At 40.6% G+C, this 25,272-nt stretch overlaps 1 protein-coding gene across 1 annotated transcript; it reads left to right on the top strand.

Moving 5' to 3' along the window:
- Positions 1-2,308: 2,308 nt before the first annotated feature.
- BNIP3L (BCL2 interacting protein 3 like) lies at positions 2,309-23,126 on the top strand. The gene is made up of 6 exons (XM_077805602.1): positions 2,309-2,506; positions 13,165-13,351; positions 15,618-15,690; positions 17,882-17,985; positions 18,749-18,898; positions 20,335-23,126. Exons 1-6 carry the CDS (start codon positions 2,404-2,406, stop codon positions 20,381-20,383), a joined length of 666 nt encoding a protein of 221 aa, XP_077661728.1. The 5' UTR covers positions 2,309-2,403; the 3' UTR covers positions 20,384-23,126.
- The last annotated feature ends 2,146 nt before the right edge of the window (positions 23,127-25,272 follow it).

The raw sequence follows: 25,272 nt of genomic DNA on the forward strand, positions 1-25,272 counted from the left end.
ACTGCTGCTTCCCTGTTAATTTCTGTCTTCCACGCCATAAACCCGTTCAGCCTTGTCATCTACAGTCTGCTCTCCCAGCTGAGTTTTAACAGTCCTTCAACTTTTCAAAAACAATTCACTGCTGCTTTAAAATGGGGAGGGGAGGTCTTGCAGAGAATTTTTCTGATGCAATGCTTACTCATTCTATTTTGGTATCTTCCACTAAGAAGCTAATAAATGTTTCCTAGGAGAGCGAGTGAGCAAGAGTACAGAGGGTTTCAGTGTTAGGTTTCCCACCAGACCTGATTGGTATTTTGCAATACAGCAATGCAGCAGGACTGGGATCCCCTGGGTCCCGCAGGACCCACTGCCCTAATAGCAGGAGCAGGTAAAAAGTCCTTTGTTTGAGGGCAGGATATGGTGAGCAAAAAAACAGTCTGCGATAATTTGCGGGAGAAGGCTACATCTTACCAGTTTGTCTCAAACAGAAATTTCAGCAATGTAAAGCAAGTTTTTTTTCCTAAAATAAAGGTTTTAATACTTACATTTAAGTAAAGGCTAGATTTGATGTCTATTAGGAGTAAAAGTGCTTTTTACATGGTTTAAGCAAGATTTGTTTTATTTTAGTGGTAAAATTTGTCTGGATTATGTTTATATCTACATATACCGACTGTTTTAGTAGCGGGGGGCATCTGTCCCTTTTGTGGAATATGCGGGATCTAAAGTTTTTGCAGGTGGGTGTAGGATAAACATAAATGTAAGAAACAATAATGGGAGCGGGTATGGCAGAGCGGGACTGCAGCAGGATTTTAAAACAGTCCTGCGCAGGGTTCTATTTTGCAAAGTCAACATATCCTGTGGAATTTTAGTACTTTGCATCAATGTCTGCTGCTTTTTGAACCGTCAACTGCCAATTGACATTAAAGTCCATTTGGCCAAATCCAGCTGCATGCAGATTTCAAGGAGTACCTTTAGTACATTTCAACTCCAGCTGAAGCACAAAGAAAAGTGAGACTGAACACTTTGGGGGAGGGACTGTCTCTGATATGTGTTTATACGGCAGCTGGTACAGTATAGTCCTGAATCCTGATTAGGCCCCTCTCTGCAAAGTACAAATAAGTTGTTTCATGTGGCCTTACAAAGAGTCTGTTACAAGCCCAACAGTGGAGAAGAGGGAGTGCAAGTCCTTAAATCTGGCATGCTCACATAGCGATGTCACCAAGAGCAGCAGCTGAATTCCTTATACTAAGTTTAGCCCCTCACACATCTATTTGGGCCTGCCCTCCAGGCAGCTCACCAGACTGCAAGGGGTGGATCCAGCTGCTGAATCCCTCAATCTGTAAAGCCTCTCAGTGAGAGTTGGAATGGACTCCCGCCATCTTTGGATCTCTCCACTCGCTAAGCAGACTGTGTGTTTAGCAGCCTCTCCTAGACCAATGGCCCCTGCCCCGTCCATCAAATCAGTGCGGACGGGGGTCTCCCTCAAAGTTTAAACACACCCTGCCTGCCCCAGAATCCCACTACCACTGTGAGCCTTCTTGTTTACCTCTTCAAGGGGCCATATGGTAGGCATAGTATGTAACACCCAGAGACTTTTCACAGTACTTGAACCCACTATTGCGCTTTAACAGCAGAAAAAAATATACAGATCTATTTTAAAAAAAACCCAACATGCAGTTCTCTGCCTCAGTTTCCTTATCACTGCAGAACGTTCTCTGAGTAAAACACACGAGGAGGACGTGTGGCACCGTGGAGACTAACACGTTTATTTGGGCATAAGCTTTCATGGGCTAAAACCCGCTTCATCCGCTGCATGCGGTGGGACACGCAGGAGGAAGATACATATACCATCCCCTTTCTCTTGCCCGCCCCATCTTCCTGGGTGTCCGGTCTCTGAGTCCTCCCCCAAGAGTCCTGTCTCTCTGTCTTGTTTGGGAATTCCCCATTCCCCCACTGTCTGCCACCTGCAGGGAGAGGGAACTGGTTTCCCTAGGAGTTGGTGAGGCCTTGTCTCCACTGCCACTTGACACCCCCACCCCCGAGCGCTGCAAGTTTCAGCGCTGGGAAGGAGCAGTGTAGACAGTACACCAGCGGCGGCGGGAACGGATTCGGAGTGGCACATGCGCAGTATAAAGAGACGGCGCTTAGGAGCGGCGCAAGCGCCGTGATGGCCAGGCGGCGCCTCGAGGAAGGACGTGCGTCGTTCCTGGAGGTGACGTGCCGCTGGCACCTGCGTGGGTGGGGCGGCGCCTGCGCGCTGAGGCCGAGCCGTCCGCCGGCAGCCTCTTGCGTCAGCGTGGGCGGTGTCTCAGGGCCGCGCCTGCGCCTGCGCCGCCGCGGGAGGCGGGGTGCTGGGGCCGTGCGGAGTCTGGCTTGTTGTTGTTGTCCCAGCCGCGGAGGCTCCTCAGTTGCCGCCGCGCCGCCATGTCCTGCCTTCCGGAGCCGCCGCAGCACCACCACCACCCCAACAACAACAACCACCACCCCCCGCCGGCCGAGGGGGCGCCCGCTGAGCCGGGCCTCAACAGTGAGTGCATTAGCATAGGCAAATGACATGTAAATAAAGAGGGCCTGCGGGGAGCGCGACCCCCCCCCAGCATCCCCCCCCCCCCTCCGTGGCTGGGATTGGTGGAGAACGTGGCCACGCGAGCGTCTCTTGGCCAATCCGTAGGGTCCCGGGCGACGTGGGCTCGGCTGCGTCCGCCTGGGGGGCTTCGAGGGGTGGTGGGGGGGGGGTCTGTGGGGTTGGGATTCACTGGGCGGGGGTTGTGGGACTCTCCGGGGGGAAGGTACGTTGGCACCCTGAGGGCCTTTAGGGAGCTGGGGGGACACGGGGGTGTGGAGGAGGAGTAGGGTCTGCGGGGCGGCTCTAGGGGATTGGGGGACACGGGGGTGTGGAGGAGGAGTAGGGTCTGCGGGGCGGCTCTAGGGGATTGGGGGACACGGGGGTGTGGAGGAGGAGTAGGGTCTGCGGGGCGGCTCTAGGGGATTGGGGGTCACTGGGGTGTGGAGGAGGAGTAGGGTCTGCGGGGAGGCTCTAGGGGATTGGGGGACACGGGGGTGTGGAGGAGGAGTAGGGTCTGCGGGGCGGCTCTAGGGGATTGGGGGTCACTGGGGTATGGATGAGGAATAGGGTCTGCGGGGCGGCTCTAGGGGATTGGGGGATGCTGGGGTGTGGAGGAGGAATAAGATACGCTGTAGGGGGTTGGAAGGCGCTTATGGTTTTGGAGGCCCCCTGGATGGATTTTTTTGGAGGGCGGGGTGGTCTGCATCTTGCATACTGGACAGAGTGGTGAGGGGAGGTGTATTATTGTGTACTGTGGGGTGGAGATGAGGGCTGGTGGTCTGTGGGAGGATGACAAAAGGGGAGGGTGTTCAGGAGTTAAAGAGGATGAAATTGGCACCGGTCAGAATGGGAAGCAGCTGAGGGGACCATGGGCAGCGGATTATCTTGTGGTGGTGATAGGTTTATTGAATGGCTGAGTTTAGGTAATATCAAGAGACCAAACCATCACATTTAACTCAGTAAGTTTTAGAGGGTAGGGTGTAAGTACAGTGGGTGAGTCAAATGCAGGGAATTTTAGTAGCAGGCTTAATAACAGGGATATGAGGTAAGGGGATGTGAGGAAAGACGGATGTGACTTGGTATTTAATGGGGAGAGGGAGTAGGTTTGTTTTGTGACAGGAATGAATTTATTTAGTGACTGGTTCTAACAGCAAAGATGATGGTACAGCAAGAAAGTGGGGAGGAGCTTGACTGTGGGAATGACTTTATTCAGTGACTCAATATCACTGACGTGAGCTGTTTTTCTCAGTATCTCACATGTATGTCAGCTGCTTTGCTGCATCCTTTTGTTCTAAGGATAATATTTGTGTGGAAGACTGGTGATTTTATCTAGGAACTCATATTGGTTTAACTGATGTGTTTTACATCTCAAATACACAGCCATTCAATATATATATTTTGGTTTGTTTTTAAGTGCCAAGGATACTGTGGTAAAACAAAATGTATTAATGATTAACCATTCCCTCTATCCTAGTTTGCTAAATCATCCACAAACCATTTCAATAGGACCAGCTAAGTGATCTCCGTTAATTCAGTGGGAAATGTATTAGATGAGAGTAAACTATGTCGGTATAACAACATTGCCATTGCATTTGATGTCTGTGCATTGAGTGTCATGTTAATTACAGCAGTGTGTTTCTCTGATGTGTTGGCCTCGGAGAACTGCACATGCAAACAAATAAACAAAACAAAGGCACCATATCCAAATTATTCAGGGCTGTTAACGTGTAAAAATATATCAGTGTATATTAATTGATAAGATTTCACTTAACTTTGGAAATTTCATCTTATATTTGGCATGTCCAAGTAAACCTAATGTTTAGTTCTACAACTTAAAATTAGTTTATCCGTGATCTGAAGATATTCGTTCTTCCATACTTCATTTTTTTCCCTTTTTCTGTTCACTGTTATTACAGTGACTTACTTACTGTGTTGGAGACGTCAATCTGTAAGATGAGAGCAGCAAGAGGGAGTTCAGTGTAAACATTTTAGGTCCCAAACTTGAAATGAACTCCACAGGGGCACATTGCCATTGAAGTTAGTGGGGCATCATGCAGGTGCCTGCAAGGGCTGCCCACAGATATCTCTCTGCGGGATCAGAGCATAAAGAGTTAGTGAAATCAGTGCAGCTCCTCAGGTTGGCAAGTTCCATGTGGTAGCATGGAGTGTTTTCAGGAGTGGGCCCCATGAGCAAAACAGATGTAACCAGTCACCTACCTCCATGAAGGCTCAATACCAGTTGCCAGTTGAATTTTGTCAGACTAATGAGTCTATACATTAATTCATTTTTGTTCTAAAATATACCTTGCATTTATTTAGCACCTTTCATGCAAAGATCTCAAATCACATATAGAGGTGAGGGTTGCCCATTTTGTCAGTGACAGAGCTGGGAATGGAACTTGGAACTCCTGACTTCAGTCTTGTGCAGTAACCACAAGAGTGTGCGCTCTCTGGTATTTTCTGAAGCCTCACTCGGATTTGAATTCTTACCTCGTACTTCTGTTAGATATTAGCAAAAAACAAACAAAAAAACCCCCAAACCCAACAATTTAAACTGGAACACACTGACAATTATGTTATGTCTGTTTTTCAACAATATTTACTACATTACTGAGGAAAAAAGAGGGTAGTCTCTGTTATGGCTCTACATCCCGTCTTGTGAGAAGTCTGGTTGCTATTGTTGAGTGCTGCTGGAAAGTGACCACCGGTGCTTGTGTAAAGCGCTCAAAGTCCCTGGCTAATGAAGTACTGCTACATCATTCTGGCCTTTTTACTGTAAAGGTGAAGCAAAAAACGCTAAAGTGTTAGTGTGGGATATCTGTTGGATGGAAAATATTACTATGGGAAATGGAAAAGCTTTTTTTCGACAATGGTATATTTAATTACTACTTAAGCATTTAGTGAGTGATACTTCAACAGTCAACAGATTATGGTAGATTCTATAGCTTTTATGAGATTATGAAAAACTAAAGGGTAAGAGCGAAGTCCATTGGAATTCTTTATCAAATAGAAGATGCTGTGACTGCATAATGGCCATGAGCCAGAAAGCATCATTTTCACTGCTTCAGACTTGCAGTAGAATTTAGGAAAATTTGCCTGTGAATTTCTTTAATGTTACTGCAGAAATTAGCCAGTTGGACCAACCCCTGTAGTCGTGTAGTGTGGTAAAATGCTTATTCTGCATAGAGCCCCATTGCCTTCAACAGGAATCTGTGATGTCAGTTTGAGAAACAGAGTCTAATAAAAGTAAATTGAATTTTGATTAATACCCAAAACAATAAATCCATCCTACTCTGCAACAAGCCTTGGCTAAAGTTTTTCTATAGTATGACCTAATTAACAGAAGCAAGGTTATTAAAGCTGTGTAGCAAACAATCATGTTCATACATGCTTCAGTTCCTAAGCATCTCTGTATGCCTGATGATCTGGATACATACAGTTGTTGCTTGTAAAGGGGACACTGTCATATCACTTTAGGTCCAGAATTTTAAGATAAAAGATTTGTGAAATCTAAGCTTCATGGAATTTTTTTCCTTGACAGATAAATTTTCTAATGAAAGTTTAACATTTAATTATTCCTCTGCTGTGTATGTGACCCTATCATTGTGTTAGTCCATGAGAACCTGAAAGTAAATCTGAACTTGTTCATTAAAAACAAAATTGAAATTTGTATGTGGTGTGTCCAAGTTTATTAAAATGCAAGAAAGTAAAAAATGGGGAAAAGTAACTAGTCTTTTGGTTTTAATCTGTTAGCTGTCTGTAAGGTGTTTAAAAAAAAAAAAAAAAAAAGCTGACCGTGTCACTTTTATTACAGATTAATCTCTTGACTAAATTTCTATTTTAAAAAATACATGACATTGCTTCAGATTGCTTTTTGGACAATTTTCTCTTTTGAGAAAATGTCAAATTCACAATTTTTATCAAAACAGATACCTTTCAGGTGGCTGGTTAAAATTTTAGGAGGAATAAAGTGCCAATCTTGAATAGGTCGGAATATGAACAAGAGGCTGCTCGGCAGCTCTCCAACACGAGTTTCTACAAGCCATTACCCTATGATCCCACTGAGAGTTACCAAAAGCAACTACAGCATTTGCTCAAGAAACTTCCTGAAAAAGCACAAGATCAAATCCGCACAGACACACCCCTGGAACCCCGACCTGGGATATTCTATCTACTACCCAAGATCCATAAACCTGGAAATCCTGGGCGCCCCATCATTTCAGGCATTGGCACCCTGACAGCAGGATTGTCTGGCTATGTAGACTCCCTCCTCAGGCCCTACGCTACCAGCACTCCCAGCTACCTTCGAGACACCACTGACTTCCTGAGGAAACTTCAATCCATCGGTGATCTTCCTGATAACACCATCCTGGCCACTATGGATGTAGAAGCCCTCTACACCAACATTCCACACAAAGATGGACTACAAGCCGTCAGGAACACTATCCCCGATAATGTCACGGCTAACGTGGTGGCTGAACTTTGTGACTTTGTCCTTACCCATAACTATTTCACATTTGGGGACAATGTATACCTTCAGATCAGCGGCACTGCTATGGGTACCCGCATGGCCCCACAGTATGCCAACATTTTTATGGCTGATTTAGAACAACGCTTCCTCAGCTCTCGTCCCCTAAAGCCCCTACTCTACTTGCGCTATATTGATGACATCTTCATCATCTGGACCCATGGAAAAGAAGCCCTTGAGGAATTCCACCATGATTTCAACAATTTCCATCCCACCACCAACCTCAGCCTGGTCCAGTCCACACAAGAGATCCACTTCCTGGACACTACAGTGCTAATAAACAATGGTCACATAAACACCACCCTATACCGGAAACCTACTGACCGCTATTCCTACCTGCATGCCTCCAGCTTTCACCCTGACCACACCACACAATCCATCGTCTACAGCCAAGCTCTGCGATACAACCGCATTTGCTCCAACCCCTCAGACAGAGACAAACACCTACAAGATCTCTGTCAAGCTTTCTTACAACTACAATACCCACCTGCGGAAGTAAAGAAACAGATTGATAGAGCCAGAAGAGTTCCCAGATGTTACCTACTACAGGACAGGCCTAACAAAGAAAATAACAGAACGCCACTAGCCGTCACCTTCAGCCCCCAACTAAAACCCCTCCAACGCATTATTAAGGATCTACAACCTATCCTAAAGGATGACCCAACACTCTCACAAATCTTGGGAGACAGGCCAGTCCTTGCCTACAGACAGCCCCGCAACCTGAAGCAAATACTCACCAACAACCACATACCACACAACAGAACCACTAACCCAGGAACTTATCCTTGCAACAAAGCCCGTTGCCAATTGTGCCCACATATCTATTCAGGGGACACCATCACAGGGCCTAATAACATCAGCCACACTATCAGAGGCTCATTCACCTGCACATCCACCAATGTGATATATGCCATCACGTGCCAGCAGTGCCCCTCTGCCACGTACATTGGTCAAACTGGACAGTCTCTACGTAAAAGAATAAATGGACACAAATCAGATGTCAAGAATTCTAACATTCATAAACCAGTCGGAGAACACTTCAATCTCTCTGGTCACGCAATCACAGACATGAAGGTCGCTATCTTAAAACAAAAAAACTTCAAATCCAGACTCCAGCGAGAAACTGCTGAATTGGAATTCATTTGCAAATTGGATACTATTAATTTAGGCTTAAATAGAGACTGGGAGTGGCTAAGTCATTATGCAAGGTAGCCTATTTCCTCTTGTTTTTTCCTACCCCCCCTCCCCCCCAGATGTTCTGGTTTAACTTGGATTTAAACTTGGAGAGTGGTCAGTTTGGATGAGCTATTACCAGCAGGAGTGAGTTTATGTGTGTATGGGGGTGGGTTTTTGGAGGGGGGTGAGGGAGTGAGAGAACCTGGATTTGTGCAGGAAATGGCCCGACTTGATTATCATGCACATTGTGTAAAGAGTTGTCACTTTGGATGGGCTATCACCAGCAGGAGAGTGAATTTGTGTGGGGGGATGGAGGGTGAGAAAACCTGGATTTGTGCTGGAAATGGCCTAACCTGATGATCACTTTAGATAAGCTATTACCAGCAGGACAGTGGGGTGGGAGGAGGATTGTTTCATATTCTCTGTGTATATATAAAGTCTGCTGCAGTTTCCACGGTATGCATCCGATGAAGTGAGCTGTAGCTCACGAAAGCTCATGCTCAAATAAATTGGTTAGTCTCTAAGGTGCCACAAGTACTCCTTTTCTTTTTGCGAATACAGACTAACACGGCTGTTACTCTGAAACCAATCTTTAGTGTGGTGCTTGAAACTACAGTGTGACAAAATGAAATGTTCTCCCTTTGGGGGGTAATATTACTCTTTGGAGAGGCTGGGTTGGGGATGAGAAGCACTGTTTTTTAACTTGGTTAATGTAGTCCAGTGTCTCAACCTAGTCTAGTCTAGTCTCAACCTATTTGGCCCACAATGTGTTATGTGGGCCGCATCCAATACTACCTATAGGGACCCGAGGATGTCACAGGTGCCGCAGCTCTGTGCTGAAAGGGCTGCAGGTTGAGAACCACTGTTACAGTCTCAAATATTTTTCTGGGATAATGTTGCTGCTGGTCCTCCCAGTCCTAATACTAGACAGCCAGCATATCTGGATCTGTAAGCAGAGGAAAAGGGAATATACTTGATCTCCACCAGTTACTTTTGGCCATCACTTTGGAGCTGCACGAATGGACTTTAGAGGATTTCATATCCAGCCCATCTCATCCAGAAGGAAGGTTATAACATAGGGTCTTTGATGGACGGGATCATCAAGCACCTTTTCAAACAGCAATTGGTGGCTGTTCCTTGAGCTCTGTGTTGGAAATCGGTGGCAGTGTTTAAGCTTGATATCACAATGCGTTGACGCTAATTAAACATGTTTTGACTCATCAGAGATGAGTGGTCAGATGGAGAACGTGCAGCTTGTCATGTAAACTCTCTCCTAGGCCTTCTTTTGATGGGAGGAGTATTTAATTGTTTTAACTTGTTTCCTCCAGTGTGCCTTTAACACAACTTTAAACAGCAAATTCCACAATGTAGCGTATTAAGCACAACTGAGTCCTAATCATGCCGGTGCAGCGATAGGTTATAGCAGTCCATTCTGATTAGTCCTTCACTGCAATCTCAGGCTTCCTCTTTGGTCATCTACCAAAACTCCTCCACAAGGCTAACCTTACAAGAAGTGGCCTTCCTTATTTATGCTTACTGTCAGCCTCCAATATTTCTGCCTTCATTTCTTGCCTATTGTTTGTTTCTGAACTCTGCTGTACAACATCAGCAGGGGTGGGGGTGGCTGAGGGTGAGAAGAAGTTCCTCATTTACTTCAGACATTCGAGATCCCACCATAGTAGCTTCTCTGAACCCAAAGTTGTTACCAACTGACTTGTAGCTGTCTGAGCTAAATAATTCCCTAATTGCAATTGCAGCATGCCTTCCCACAGATATTAGTGATTTCATAATGGAAGGTGGTTGCTCTAGGGTAGGTCAACTGTCCTGGCATATTTCTTGAAATGTGGCCTTCCTTTTCTGAAATTCTGCAGTCACTGCTGATCATCCCAGGTCTGAAATACGGAGTAGTCCCACCATTCCATGCTGGTTGGTCTGACCTAAAACTGCCTTTCCACAGCTCGTGCTTCATTGGCTAAACAGCCAGACATTCGGTTGTTCAACTGGTGCATGGGCTCCAGATCATCTTGCAGTGCTCTGACAGTGGCAGAAACACCACCATCTTCTCACTGCAGCTGCTCTGTAAGACTCCTGGAACCAACACACTGCGTTAGTGAATATAATCAACAGCATCTCCAGCCTGGGAGAAGTTCCTGGTTACTGAAACGTAATGGAGAAGTTGCTCGGGTATGAAAGAGTTAGCAATTGATCCACTGGTTCTATGACACAACTTCTGGAACCAGAAAAGGAATTCTTGGAATCTGACCTCCACTCCCAGAACGCATATGGGTTTGTACATGGGCAGTGTGCATTCGCCCATAATTTATCACCCACAAAGATCACTGCAATATGTCATACCATAAAATCGTTGCAGCTCATGTAATTGAGCCCAGCACCTGTCTGAACATGGGCTTTACGTGAGTGTACTAAGCATTGGTACATAATTGATGGCTTCGTTTGAATCAAATAACATGGGTTGCATATTGTTGAGCTTTTTGTAGCCAAGGTAGAATACCTTAAGAGGTCAATGGTGGTGATATTCCCTGGGACCAGACCTGAATCTCCATTTAAAATTTCACTTTCACTTTAAAAAAAAAAAATCACTGGCCAATAGTTTGTATGCACAGTGTTAACTTTAGTCTAGTAAATTTAAAAAATGAATTAAAAGTAGTTTCTACTACTACCCCTGCCAATCCTTTAGGTTTTCCGGTCTCCCAGTTTCTGTTTTCACAGTATTCTTTATTTTTTTCTCTTCCCTGGTTGAAGTGAAAAGATTACAAGATAACAGTGACACCTTTTATACCCTAATGCAAAAAGTGAACAAACGATGAAGGAATATTTTAGGTGTGACAGTCGAAAGTTTTTTAAAAGAATCAGAAAAGCATGTTACTTTTAAGATAATAGTTATGTGTTATTTCTGAGAGTATTTGCTCTCTGCTATCGCAGTTCATGTATTGACAGGCAGAAAATTTGTGTTAAGCTTTGAAAACAATTTTTGTTTAAGAGGTATCAACTTTATATTGTTCGGATAACAGGGTGAGAGTCCCATTAGTTGTTGCTATTGAAAATTCCTCCCGTTAAACACAATTGTTAGTTTTTAAAGTAGTCCAGCGTGCTAATAGTTTTGATTTTAAAATAGAGTATTTAGGTTGTCTGTATGCCATAATGAATCCTAGTTACACCAAAGAGCTGTATTGATTAAAAAAAAAACCTGCTAGTATGTAAAGATGCAAAACAACAACTTCTTCCACAAACTACTTTGTAACATCTCAGTGGCATAGTTTTTCAGACTAAATAGGATGTAATCAGGTTCTGAATTTGAATGTAGTCTGAGATGAGGGTCTGAAAAAAGGTATAAAATGAATTGCTTGAGCCATGTAAGGCAAAAGCGACACCAAACGTAAAATTACTGCACCAAAGAACAAGAGCTTATGCAGAAGAGAAACTTAGTGTTTCAGCTTATGCCAACTGTTCTCAAACAATTAATGTACTCCGATTAAAAAGTAAACTATCTATATTCTCAAGTGATACAGTTAATGAGTTTGAATAAGAACCACAGGTTTGCAGTTGAATGGGCACTGGATTAAATAGGTGACCCATATGTCAGGACTCAAGTGGTTTAAATTCACCAGTCAGAACATAAACTACCTATTTATGAATATTTTCAGAATATCCTAAATGAAATCTGTGACTGCTTAATGTACTGGTAAAATGTTTTATGTTGTTACTATGCATGTTTAGTACAGTCTGCAGTTGGAATTATGTTCTTGTATTTTAGTAGTTTAAAGCATGTGTTTTCAGTGCTAATATGATGCATGCAGCTTCTCAATGCAATTGAGGCCCTTACGCTAAGATCCTGTAGTTAAAACTAGTTATAAGAGCAGAGACAGGATGAATTACAATATATGTAGGCGAAGTGTGGTACTTAGTATATAGAATCTTCCCTGCAAAAATAGGTTGTAACGATCAGTTATAAGAAAGGTTAACTAGGTTAACAGTAATTATTTGCACTATTTGAATTAGAAAATGTTAAACGAAATATTTAGATGGGACTTTAAGATGGTTAGAGACTTTGCCCGCCCACCTCAACGTATTACAAAGTGAGAACCCCAGTTTTCCCACATACCGAGCATAAACAATGGAGCATATGTGTGAACACACAAACACCATTTCCGGCTAATTATAACCAACTTAGTTTCTTAGCGTACAGTAGATGTGCATAGTTCTTAACTATGTGGGAAAACAAGGGGCCTGCCTCAAGGATCTAATAATTCATAGATCTGTGAATCTATAATCTAAATTGGATACATCCCAGTTATTAAAGTTCTGATGTGAGGGGTAACAGACAGTACTGGAGAAGAGATTGGGATTGGAAGGCCAGCTGAAAGAAGTGAGGTTTGTTTGGGAAGAGGAAAAGGAGATTGCTTGCCATATGGCTAGAGAGGGAGGTTGTTCCAAGCACAGGGGGCATTGTGGGGAGAAAGGCACGAAACTCTAAGTGGGGAAGAACAAAGGGAATATTAAAGAATGGAATTTGTTTGGTTCAAGAGTGGGGTGTAGAGAGAGGGGTGGTGAGGATTTGGAGATTAAACCTGATACATATGAAGGGGATGCCTGTCAGGGGATTTAAAAAAAAAATAGCATGAGGGAGGGGAATGACTGTTGTTGTTTCTAGTTACCCAAATCAAGACTGTTTAGTTCAGAGCTATTAAGTCTACAGTTAACTTAAGGGACAGGGGGAAACAAACCTGCCATTCTTGTCTTCTCTATTTGTTTGTGAGCATTTTTCTTTTTTCTGGCATCAGTGGATGTTATCTGAATTCACCATGTTCACATTCTTTCTGCATGTGAATGATAAACTTTAAGCGAGGTTTTAGTTTCGCTGCTTTTAATGAGTGCCATCTGGCTGGCCCAACAGGTTCCTGGGTGGAGTTACAGATGAACGGCAATGGCAATAGCAATGATAATGCCACTGGGAAAAATGGGGGCCTGGAACATGTCCCTTCGTCCTCCTCTATCCACAATGGAGACATGGAAAAAATCCTTCTGGATGCCCAGCACGAATCAGGACAGAGTAGTTCAAGGGCTAGTTCCCACTGTGACAGGTAAGGAAACACAGCTGTATCAGGTCTCTTGAACCACTCATTTTTTCATATGTTATGTGATGCAATTTCCATTCTTGATGCTTTAATCAAGGGCAAATAACATTTTATTAGCTGTATACTTCTGCATCCAGCCTGTGTGCCATTTGGAATACTTGCTGAATCCTGCTAACTTTAAACAGTATAGAACTTGGCTTGTTTGAAAAGCAAGTAATTGTTGTTAAACAAAAAATAAAAAAGTGCAGGAGTAGAACAAATTGCATTAATGTCAGTGTGAAATCTCATATTAACATTGTTCATGTACTGTGTAAAAAAATAATTAACCGTGTGATTACTGATGCATGATTATTTAAGAGAAGGTAAGGACAAGGGATACTGTGACTGAAGATAGTATTGACTATGATGAAAATGTAATACCTTGGCTTTATGAAATTTTTCAAAGTAACTTACTCAGTTACATCTGTATACTGTGTGTCCAGGCAAGAATAAATGCAAGGTAGTGATAGAATAGACAACTGACTTATAATTTCCACCCCTCTTTCTCTCACAGAAGAAGTAGTTGGGAGAAAAAAAGTGTCTTTGCTCAAAAAAGCCCTAACTACTTTTTTCCGTTAAAGGCAAAATGTATTTATTTATATCTGGTAAAATAATCTTGCTTGTCATGTCAAAGCAAGCGATACCCTTAAGGTTTCACCCTCAGAATTGTTGGACAATTAAGACGGTGTTGGAGCTGTCTTAGGAGCCTCTTTTTCTTTTTCTTATATTGCTGGACAAATGCTCTCTTCTTGCCATGTCAAGTATGTAACATTTATATCAAGCTCGATCAGATGTACCACCTACAATGAATATGGATGGAACTTGACATTAACTCAATGATCATTTCAAAATAGAATTACCAAGTACAATGGACAAGAAGAGTAAAAAAATATTTTTTTAAAAGCTACTCCCTCAGAAAAAAGCAAACTGTTTGCTATACCTTTATTTCTAAGAAAATTGTAAGCTGCCAGTAACTAGCAGAGTATGTTTTCACTTTCCAGTTCAACTAGAAACATTTGATAGGTAGTGTCTGTAATACTCATTTTCATTCTTATCAAGGTAGGAACTTTCTCTCCACCCACACCTTTAACTGCCCCAGCATTTTTGATTTAAATACTGTCAGATAAAAATGTCAGATGAAGATAAATCCCTTTTTCTTTTTTCTCAACATCAAATGGGTGGAAAACTAAACTTCCAATTTTGTAGTGAGCGTATCATCTCATGATTATGGACAAGAGTCTGATATTTATAGAAACCTGAGGTCTAAAACATTTGTAGAAAGGAGTGCAAACGGCTATAAACCATTTACTGAGTAGTTTAAAAGAAAGGTCCTGTTCCCAGTGTAACTTTTTTTCCACTCATTATCCATCTTTTTAATGAAAGCTAATATCAGATTAAAGAGGGGTGTCTACAATTTTGATGCGATGAAATGACGTGTCTACATCGCACTGTACCTTTACACTCTCCCTGATTTTAAATTCTCTAGCATTTTTTCCCATCTGGGTGTGAATGTTACTAAAGAGAAATCCTTTAGTAGAGTATACTCAGGTTTTAGTATTGGAAATAAAAGTATTTATTCCTTTGGGTTAATTTGCTAACTATTAAGATATTTTGGTGTGTAACATGTAATGCCTGCTGGAGAAATTCCTTAGTGTGCCATGGAACAACACTAACGAATTCCTCCCACAGATATAGTCCTTTAAGCAGCCACTTTTAAAATACCTACAAAGTTTCAGGTACAGTTTTATTCAAACTCCTTTGAGGGATCCATCTTCTAGGTAACTTGATTTTGCTAGTGACTGCTTAAGGTTAGTTTTACTGTATATCAGAAAGATGGCCCAGTGATGTAGCAACAATAGCAATGTATTGCCTCTCAGGGGATGAGAGTTCAGGACTCCATTTTGGTCTTTTGCTCCTGGGTCGGAGTTACAGTCGAGTCACTGTGCTGATTCTTGATGGTAGAGGGGGTCCTGCCCATCTCTTTATGATTAACTGAAGGGTAGTTGGGGGTGGGGATGGTATGAAAACAAGAACAAACTGGGAATATGGAAATTCTTTTGGGGCTTGGAGGATTTTTTCCTTGTGGGGCATAATGATAAAGGATCCTTGTTTCTCATCTGCATTGTCTGCGTACCTTATATGTAGAAATAATTGAACTATGATGCAATTAAACTGATGTTTCAGTAACTTAATAACCCAAAAGTGACAGTAATGCCATCATTCTTTCCTTTAGCCCTTCCCCTCAAGAAGACGGACAGATAATGTTTGATGTGGAAATGCACACGAGTAAGGACAATAGTTCTCAGGTACTTTCTCCAGTAAACTCTAAAGTACACAACACGTTGTCTAGGAGAGCAGTGTTTAAGACACAATTTTGTCTATTGTAAATAGACAACTTCATATCAAGATGAGTTTTAAAAAAAAAATAAATAAATTAGTGAAGCATGCTAGAGGACTGAAGCCAAATACTTAAAACGATAAATTCTGTATATAAATATACAGCTTTAAACTGTTAATTTCCCGCAATGCATTATTAATATGGTATGGAAACATCTGAGTCTACAGTACCTATACTGAATTAAAGGCCAAGAATATTAAACTCCAATTGTCGAAAGCCTGTTTATTCAAAATCTGGAAATGTCCTTTAGCCTTTTGGAATAACCGTGTTTACTTGGATTGTACCATGTTCTTTGTATCTTTTAAAATTAACCATTTGACTTGAACTGTGTGAACAAAATTATCCATTCTTGCTTACTTCCATGTAAATAGACTCGATGAATCATTGAAGCTTTTGTATAGTTAAGGTTATGATGGTAACTGTGTTATAAACTTGTATTTTAGGAGATTATAATATGTCTATTAAACTTTGCTCTGTGAGGTGGTGTTATAAAAAAAAATTGTTTTTGTAATTTACTGAGCAGAGAAGGAGTTGTTTGTATGTTTAAATTCCAGCAGTGGGGAGGGAAAAAAAGTCTAGTTTGAAACACATGCTTTGGAATTATACAACTTGGACTTTATAAAAATTCAATTTTTAAACCTTGGAGAGAGAGAGAATATCAGGCACCAATCCTGAACTTGAAATAATGTGATTGAGTATATGTAGTAGCAGGTTATCAGAGAGATTGGCAGGATTTCTGTTTCACATCTAATTATGTAGGTATGTGATAGAACTATTTGTTTTACAAATATTTAAATTACTACCTAAGAATTCAGAATCATCATTCTGTGGTTAGTGAGCTCACACATTTCTCAGTCATCTCAACCCGAAATGGAGAGGGAATCTAATGCTGAACTCTTAGTTTGGTCATTTTATGAAATTTGCTGTCTTCAGCAGTACACATTGAGAGCAGTAGTGGAAAAACGAACGGTGCGAGTTTAATTTTTGTCAGAGAGGATGGCCAAGCAATAGGATCGTCATCCTTCTCTAGCCCTGTAGAGAACCGTACTACTCTGAGTGAGCTCCTTTGCTTTTTGTTTCGTCATTCAGGGTTGCCATCTCCCTATTACAATTCAGCATGGCTCCCTTTCTCCATTTGTTTTGGTGCCTCTTTCAGCTAAGCTGTACTCCAAGTGGTGAAATGTAACCTTGCTAAAAGCTGAATTTGGTCTCAGGCTCCCAGTGAATTCAGCGGGGAGAGGACAGCTTGGGAATGCCAATACATACAGCTCTAGGCTTGGCAGTTCATAGCCACGGCACCTCTGAGCTTGCTGCGTCAGCTATGAAAGTAAAACAGTTTCTTGAGCCCTGGCACCTCTTCCATTACAAATTAAGCACTGATATATGCTTATATATGGCAATCCTTCCATGAGAGGGAGGTATTAATCTTTGGGGCAGGGACTGTCATTTACCGTGTACAGTGCCTACCGTAATTGGGCCCAGACCTAGTTGAGGTCTACCATAGTATACATATATACATGTTAAATAACGGTAGTAAAATAACAAACAAAAGAGATTTGTTTTGACATTGACAAGCTTCTGGAAGAAATGATTTAAAATACTTTTGTACAGTTTGGGCAGAAATACTGCCCTTTTCATTTGATTACATCTGATTTAAGAATCGCTAAAGTTTTAGGGAAAGGTTTTTACTTGAAAACATTTTATGCGACACCATCTTATTCAGACTATTTTTAAAATCATCCTCTCAATTGTTCTTCGCTCTAATTTGTAATATATATATTTAAATATCATACAATGAAGCTTGCTTAAGTCTGTAATAAAATAATATATTTATCAGAGGTGCACTGACTTCAGCGGACCCTGTGGGCATAGTAAAATCCCTTCCAAATAAACGCTTGATGCAAGAATATCTTTTCAGTCGTCATTGCCTTGCCTTTCCCTCCCCAATCCCAACATATGCAGAAAGAGCTCAGTGGAATGAAAACTGCCAACATCTGCTGCTTCTCATTTTGTCACTGCAGTTGGTGCTCTTAAAATTAATACCATGCGGAATAGCTGATTAAGTGTTGTTACAAGGCATGTCCCATGTGTATTTTCAGTCTGAAGAGGAAGCAGTAGAAGGAGAGAAAGAGGTGGAAGTTTTGAAGAGAAGTGCTGACTGGGTTTCACACTGGTCGAGTAGGCCTGAAAACATTCCTCCCAAGTGAGTTGAACTCTTTACTAATAAACGCTCCTTCGTAAGAAGGAAAGAAGAATCACGCTGCACACATATATGGAATTATTCAGGCTATCCAAATGGGTTCATCACTTTGAAGACTTGGGTTTCCCTTGGAGGATAGATAGCATAAAACCAATAAATGCTGCAAAAAATGTATTAGCATAACCGAGATCCTTTTACTGAAAGCAACCCAACAATAAGCTTAATATGAAGTTACTTTTTCCAGTAAAACCAGTGTCTTTACTTGTTAGAGTAGGGTACCTGGAGCTTGCATTGGTGGGGTTTAGTAACATGTCACTGACTGGTGTGGTACTGGGCAAGTCACCTAAAGTCTCTGCATCTTGGTTTCTGCATTTGTAAAATAAGTATAATGCTTACTGATGCTACAGGGACCCTAGACGCTATCAGGCTTTGAAACCCACGAACGGAAAGCACTATGTGAGTGCAAAGTGTTAGTTAAATTGGAGGATGCTATCCATATCTGGGAGATTTCTACATCCCTGCTTGAAACAAAAATGTGGCTATTACTAACAAGTCATGTACTGAAATTTCCTCTCCAAGACCTGCTTGTCTCTTCAGCTTGTGCTCCCATTGTCTCTGTACTTGAATAAGTGGTCTTTCAACGCTGCCTCGTATTTCAATTTGGTGCCCCTGCAATCTGGCTTTTGCCCTGTCTAGTTCACCTTGAAGAAAATCTGGCAGTGTTCTGTGCAGTTCTGCAATATTCCTGTCTATTTTTTCCCATCAGGGAATTTCACTTCAGACATCCTAAACGTGCAGTATCTTTAAGTATGAGAAAGAGCGGAGCTATGAAGAAAGGTGGCATTTTCTCTGCCGAGTTTCTTAAGGTTTTCATCCCATCTCTGTTTATATCTCATGTTTTGGCTCTGGGACTAGGGTGAGTACAAAGACTAATTTTAAACTTTGCGTCTTTATTGCTTGTATACTTATTGTAGTACTATTGGAATAACCAGTCTGAGGAAGAGCATAATAAGAATGACCAGATTACCTTGACATTGTGCTGATACATCAAGTGTATTTGAGATGTAGGGAAAACTACCTTTGCAGTGACGCAAATTTTTTTACTTGATTGTAGGAAAAGTTGGAGATTGCATGTTCATGCATTCAGAATGTACAGATTATCATGAAATCGGTGACCTTAGTTGACTGTGAAATCCTACTGCAAAGAAGCTTTGCAGTGTCCTGTGGCGTGACCCACTTGTTCATTTGCTCATTCTATTCAAATTCCTGAGAGTATAGTGTAATAAAAGAAAAATAAGACTCTAAGCTCATGCTCAAATAAATTGGTTAGTCTCTAAGGTGCCACAAGTACTCCTTTTCTTTTTGCGAATACAGACTAACACGGCTGTTACTCTGAAACCTGTCATAAATATTCTAGTATTTTTTCCTCTTTTTTGCTCCAAGAAAACTGATGATGTAACTGTGTAACATCATTAGATAATGCTCCAGACCCATGTGTAAGCTCCCACTAATTCTGAGTGGCTCGCATTACTGCAGTTGCATGATGGTACTGAAACTAAGGGTTTGAAACTTGAAACAGGTACAAACTGTGATGTGTATATTTCTGTCCTTCAAAATCAGCTACTGAATTTTCAGTGCTGTTAGTATTTCTGTAATTAGAAGTGATCACTGAGTATGCTGAAGGTCTTAGGTTTGCAAATATCTATCTCATGCCCTCTTGTGGTGGGGCCTGAGAAATGTACTGTTTAAAATACCATATTTCAGTTTTTATTTAACTTCTTGCACAAAGTTTGCCTTCAACTCTGATTTTAACATATTCTTGTAAATGATTTTTTCCTTAGTCCTAGTTATTGGCTAAACTAGCTGGATAGAAAATGTGAAAAGAGGATGTCTGGTTGCAAATAAGTATGTTTCTGAAATAAAGTAGGGAAGTTGCCTCGGTTAATTTGTTAGAGATTTGCCTTTTTGTAAGCCCATAACACTCAATGTTTTAAAGCCTGTGCTAATATCTTTTTCTTTAAGTGTAGCGTAAAGAATTTGGTGTACGTACTATTTTGGCTGGGATTTTCAAAGGAACCTTAGGGAGTTAGACAGCCACCTCCTATTGAATTTCAATGGGATCAGGGTACCTAAATCCCTTGGGCTCTGTTGGAAATCTCAGCCTTTCCAGTTAAGTGTTTAGATAAAGTCACTTATATAGAAGAGAAGGGGGTGTTATGGAAGAACATCACCAAAAAAAAAAAAAAAAAAAGGGAACTATTGACAAGGGCAAACTAGAATAATAGAATGAGCAAGGACTGTTGTGAAGGGTACTACTCGCATGAAATACAATGTTTTATGTTTTTATTTCAGCATCTACATTGGAAAACGCCTGACCACGCCTTCAGCCAGCACTTATTGAGAGAAGCAGAGTGCAAAACTTGGAAATCCACATGACCTGTGAAGATGTTATTGTCACATTAGTACATTTGAACTTGAGACCATTTTAAGCATGATCCCAGCCCCGCCCTTTCTTTACATATCCAGGTTCCAGTAACCCTTGGAATTCAGTATTGTATTGGAACTCTGTTGAGGTGTTTGACTACCCACCTTCTCTCCCCTCACCCTTTGGCCTGCAAAACACGTCAGTTGCCTAACAGACTTTACAATTGTCTATACATTGCAAGGGCTTCTTTAGATACAAAAATTCCACCAGCAAATTATAATTTTATCAGTGATGCTGTTGTCTCCTCTAGTACAACCTGACTTAAATCTGAAACCGCTCTTGGAATAAATGTGGACTGTATTATAACAATTGCCAATCTCTTTAAAAGAAACTCAAGGTTGGTTAGAGTAAAAGTGAGTCTTTGTTTTTAGAAACCGTTGGCTGTAAATCAAACTAAAAAATCATTGGCAATAAAGAATAAATAAATTTTAAAACCAGCTTTTTGGGTAATTTACTAACCCCCTATTTTGGCCATGACGTTTAGTTTGCAGAAGGCAAAGACTGCACAAAACATAAAGCAGGATAACAACTTAAAGTCATCAGCATATTTTAATACTAGATAATTGTCATAATCTTGTCTTTTCTATGAAATAGGCTCCTTGTTTCTGGTAGGAAAATCTAATGGCTAGAAAACGTACGAGGAATTGCGTTGTTTGCATGTGAAGAAGCTTTTATTTTCCTTTAGCTTTTTCCTTACTGGAAAATTTTACATGTAAAGTTTTCCTTTATAAAAGCAGTTTGAATGCAAATATTTTTGGTATATTTAGACTCGCTGTAAAAAGGGGAGTCTCCTGAAACCACCTACAATTATAAAGATATGGTCGTTTCAGTGGCTACTCGAAGCATTTGACCTGCTGTTGGGAACAGTCTTGCAGTTGTGTAAAGAAGTACAAGCTGTAAGTCTCTGACATGATGTCTCCTTTCGTGAAGTTTTCAATATTCCCATTTCTCGTTGTTTACTGTATGGTCTCCCTTGGGGATAACGTAGATCCTAAGGTCACTCGTGACGTCTTATGTAGCTAGGTAGAATTCTCATTAATGTTGTTGAACTTTTATCTTTGGGAACACTCAGTCTTGTCCTTCGGTGACGCCTTTTTCAAAATGTGAAGCTTTAGTACCAAATTGTTAAAAAGCATCGGGACATAGCCATGTCCTTAAGTAGATTTTATTGGATTTCAAAACATGTAGCATGACTCTGAAGGATAGAATACTCTGTTTTTTTAAATATATATTTTATCATAGATAAATAATATGATATAGACTTTAATACGAAATATTTAGGGAACCAGTGTTAATTTTAAAACTAGCAAAGTCTCATTTAAATAGAAAATGCATTAGGTTGACTTGTAGAAAATGTTCAGAAAATCTGGTCAGCGAGTTTGGAAGAGAAAGGTACCTTAAATTTTCTGCTTGCATCAGATAAAGTTGATGATTTGGTATAGCAGTGATAGTTCAAAACAGTTCAAACATGGAGGCTAATTCCTAGTTGAGGTTTGCTTTAAAAAAGGCACCTCAGGGAGCAAAGAGGCGAAGTATGAAATCCATTTCTAAAATGTGTTCGTTTTATTCTCCGCTTCTCACGGCCTTTAGGAGAAGGTTTTAAGACAAGTCCAGGGTGAAAGGGTAGTTGAAGTATTCTGTTTAGACATCTGTGTTTTCTTTTAATCTCAAATATTAGTAGCTCTTGAATTATCTACAACTACATATTTATTTCAAGCGTGGATATTGGGTTTCATCCAGACATGTGGAAGAAACAAGTGGCAAGGATGTTTTTAGGCAGTATGAACCACCTTATTTGAGAGACCTAAGTAAAATGGGAAGGGGAGAAAGGCTGGTATACTTTATTAGTACTAATTATAGCATCTTCTTTTGTATGAAAATTGGAATAGTGGAAAAATAGATTTATATTAAGTAGGGAATATCTTTATTTTAAAAAAAACACCATCCATATTAGATGGATTCATCTGCATAATACTTGATAAATTAATATGTTTCAAGTTTGTGACTAGAGGATAAACACAGCTATGTGCTAAGATTTCAAGCAGCTGTGAAATTAAAAATTGTTCATGGAAAATATTATTAAAAAAATGGATACCTGATCACTGTAGCACTTATCATACAATGATACAATGCAGTATTTATTGATACCCTAATGTAAGCTCGGGATGGAAGTCTACAACTTTTAGTTTTACAATGAACTGAAACAGATTGTTGTATCATTTGAAAAGGGGTTTCAGCTATTGATAGTTGAAGTTTTGTTAAGATAAATATTGTTTAAAAGCTTTATACCTGTTTACAGTTTTGAAAAAAAATGCAGGCTTCATTTTTCTTACGTTCAGTGAAAACGGGCTTAAAATATTTGTAAATAGGATCAAGCAAAAATACATAAACTCACACATTAAAAAAATGTGGCAGGCTAACTTAACTGTAGCAAGTACATATTTACTTACTCTGTTTTGAAAAGTGAAAACGGAAGACTCTTAGAAATTCAGATTTTTTAATTGACCCACTTGTTGAAATTATTGAAGTTAACTGAGCCAAAGTGATTATGCATCCTTCATATATTTAGTTAGCACTTTGTAACATTATATACAGTTTACAGTACATGTCTAAGTTGTAGCTATAAACATTTTGTGCCATTAAAGCTCTCACAAAACTGTGTGTCTGTTAGATCACTTTGTACCAAATCCACCCCCCCCATCTCCCCCCCCCCGGGGGAAGATGTTGGATAACTTTATGCTGCTGCTTGTTTATGAAGTAATAACTATCCTGAGTTAAATGAACCAAGAGGTTGTCTTTATTAGAGTGGGATCATCAAGTTCTTGTGCTGAAAAGTAATTAAAATATTGCCTTCATCAACCATGTTCACTACTTCCATCCTCCCCCAGCACCTTGATCTCCTTATAGATCAGGAAGACTGTGATACCAAAAATAAGAACCATGTATTGTGCTTTAAGATCTATTGTCTCCTGGGCCAGTTATAGTTCTAAGACTCCTCCCAATTCAGTTACCAATACAATTTAAAGAGATGAGGCCATTCCTTGTTCTAAGTCGATAGAGCTATGACCGTTTACACCAGCTGAGCATCTGCCCTTACAGTATTAGCACAAGATTATTCCTTACCTTAAGGATGTCAAGGTATTGGAGAACGCTGAAAGGGGTGTGGAGTTTACCTATATACATTTTAAAAGTAGCAGTTTTTGTGGCCCATTTTACTTCCTCCCTGGTTTTTTCTTGTTCAATGTAAAATTTCGGGGAAAAAGTGTAAGAAATGAAGAATAAAATTTTCAAAAGCACCTAAATTACTTAGAAGCCCAAAAGACTCAGTGCAGGGTCTGCATAAGTAAGAAAATGTAATAACATTTTATAGACCAGAAATGCTCTTTCTCTAAGGTTGTTCTTTAAATGGCAATCCATAACTGAGTTGCAGAGGGCTATTAGTCTCCCAGTTCAGCTGGGCTACTAAGACTTTCAGTGGTGGCCTTCCTCTCTCTACAAGAGCTGTCCGGTTCATGTAAAAGGGGTTGGTGTGTGTTAATCAGGCTGACTGCAGAAAAGTTTTAATCACACATTTCATTAGCTTGATGGTTCTGTTTGTACATAGCTATATGCATACAGTGCACACACTTTGTGTCGTGTCAAGATTGGAAAAGAAAACAGAAAAATAAGGTAAATCTTGAGTAAATTTCCCTTCTGTGAAAGTTCCAAGTGGATTGAAATTGCCAGTAAAATTCTTTGTATACAGAGTTCTCCCATAACTCCATTCCTATGCGGTCCAACAAAGTTGGCTCATTTTAATGACAGGAGGGAATATATACCAGCTAAAGTATTCAAATGGTGGCTTTGATTTTATTTGATAAATTTTGTTTTACTTGACAGGTTATGAACTGTGGATTTCTTTGCTGATGGAGGGTGTTTCAAATTCTCTTTCAATCTGAACAAGCACCTGGTTTGGGCAATTTCCATAGGAATACAGAGCCTACCATCGTGTCTAGTATTTTGGTTTATTTTAAACTATGTGGGTAAGCCTAAAAACAGAAAGAAAAGGAGTACTTGTGGCACCTTAGAGACTAACCAATTTATTTGAGCATAAGCTTTCGTGAGCTACAGCTCACTTCTGCTCAAATAAATTGGTTAGTCTCTCAGGTGCCACAAGTACTCCTTTCCTTCTTGCGAATACAGACTAACACGGCTGTTACTCTGAAACTAAAAACAGAAAATACTACCATTACATTTAGAATACGATAGTTTGAGAGGTAAAATCCTCCAATGTGAAGTTCAAGCACTTCATATCTAAATGATGACATCTTCGCCCTATTGAAGTCAATGGGAGTTTTACCTTCAGTGTGGCCAATATTTCACCCAAAGTATTTTAAGCAGTGGATGATTTCAGAGGGACTACTCTTGTACTTAGTACATTGTTTGCTTAAGTCCCTTGCTGAATTGGGGACTTGAAGAGGATATTAAATGACGGTTTTGCGCTGGTGTTATGCTGTATGGTTCATGGTTCTTGCCACCACCACACATGCGCATATAGATGTGAGATTTCAAAGGGAACCTACAACCTTAGACTGCGCTTGAAAATCGCATGTTGGGTATATACAGCAGCCGTCCACAAGAAAAAGACAAAGCTCAATTTACTTCCAGTTGATTAAACAAGTATCTGTGTCCTGCACTGCATTTTGACTTGGCCAAGAGCAGCTGACTCAGCCAACTTCTCCTTGCAGCACTAAAGTGTGATTACTCTTGATGTTCCGGGGAGGGAGGGAGGTTCTCCATTAAGCAAAGTAAACTTAGCTGTTAAC

This window comes from Eretmochelys imbricata, chromosome 26, assembly GCF_965152235.1.
Source record: "Eretmochelys imbricata isolate rEreImb1 chromosome 26, rEreImb1.hap1, whole genome shotgun sequence".
Lineage (NCBI taxonomy): Eukaryota > Metazoa > Chordata > Testudines > Cheloniidae > Eretmochelys > Eretmochelys imbricata.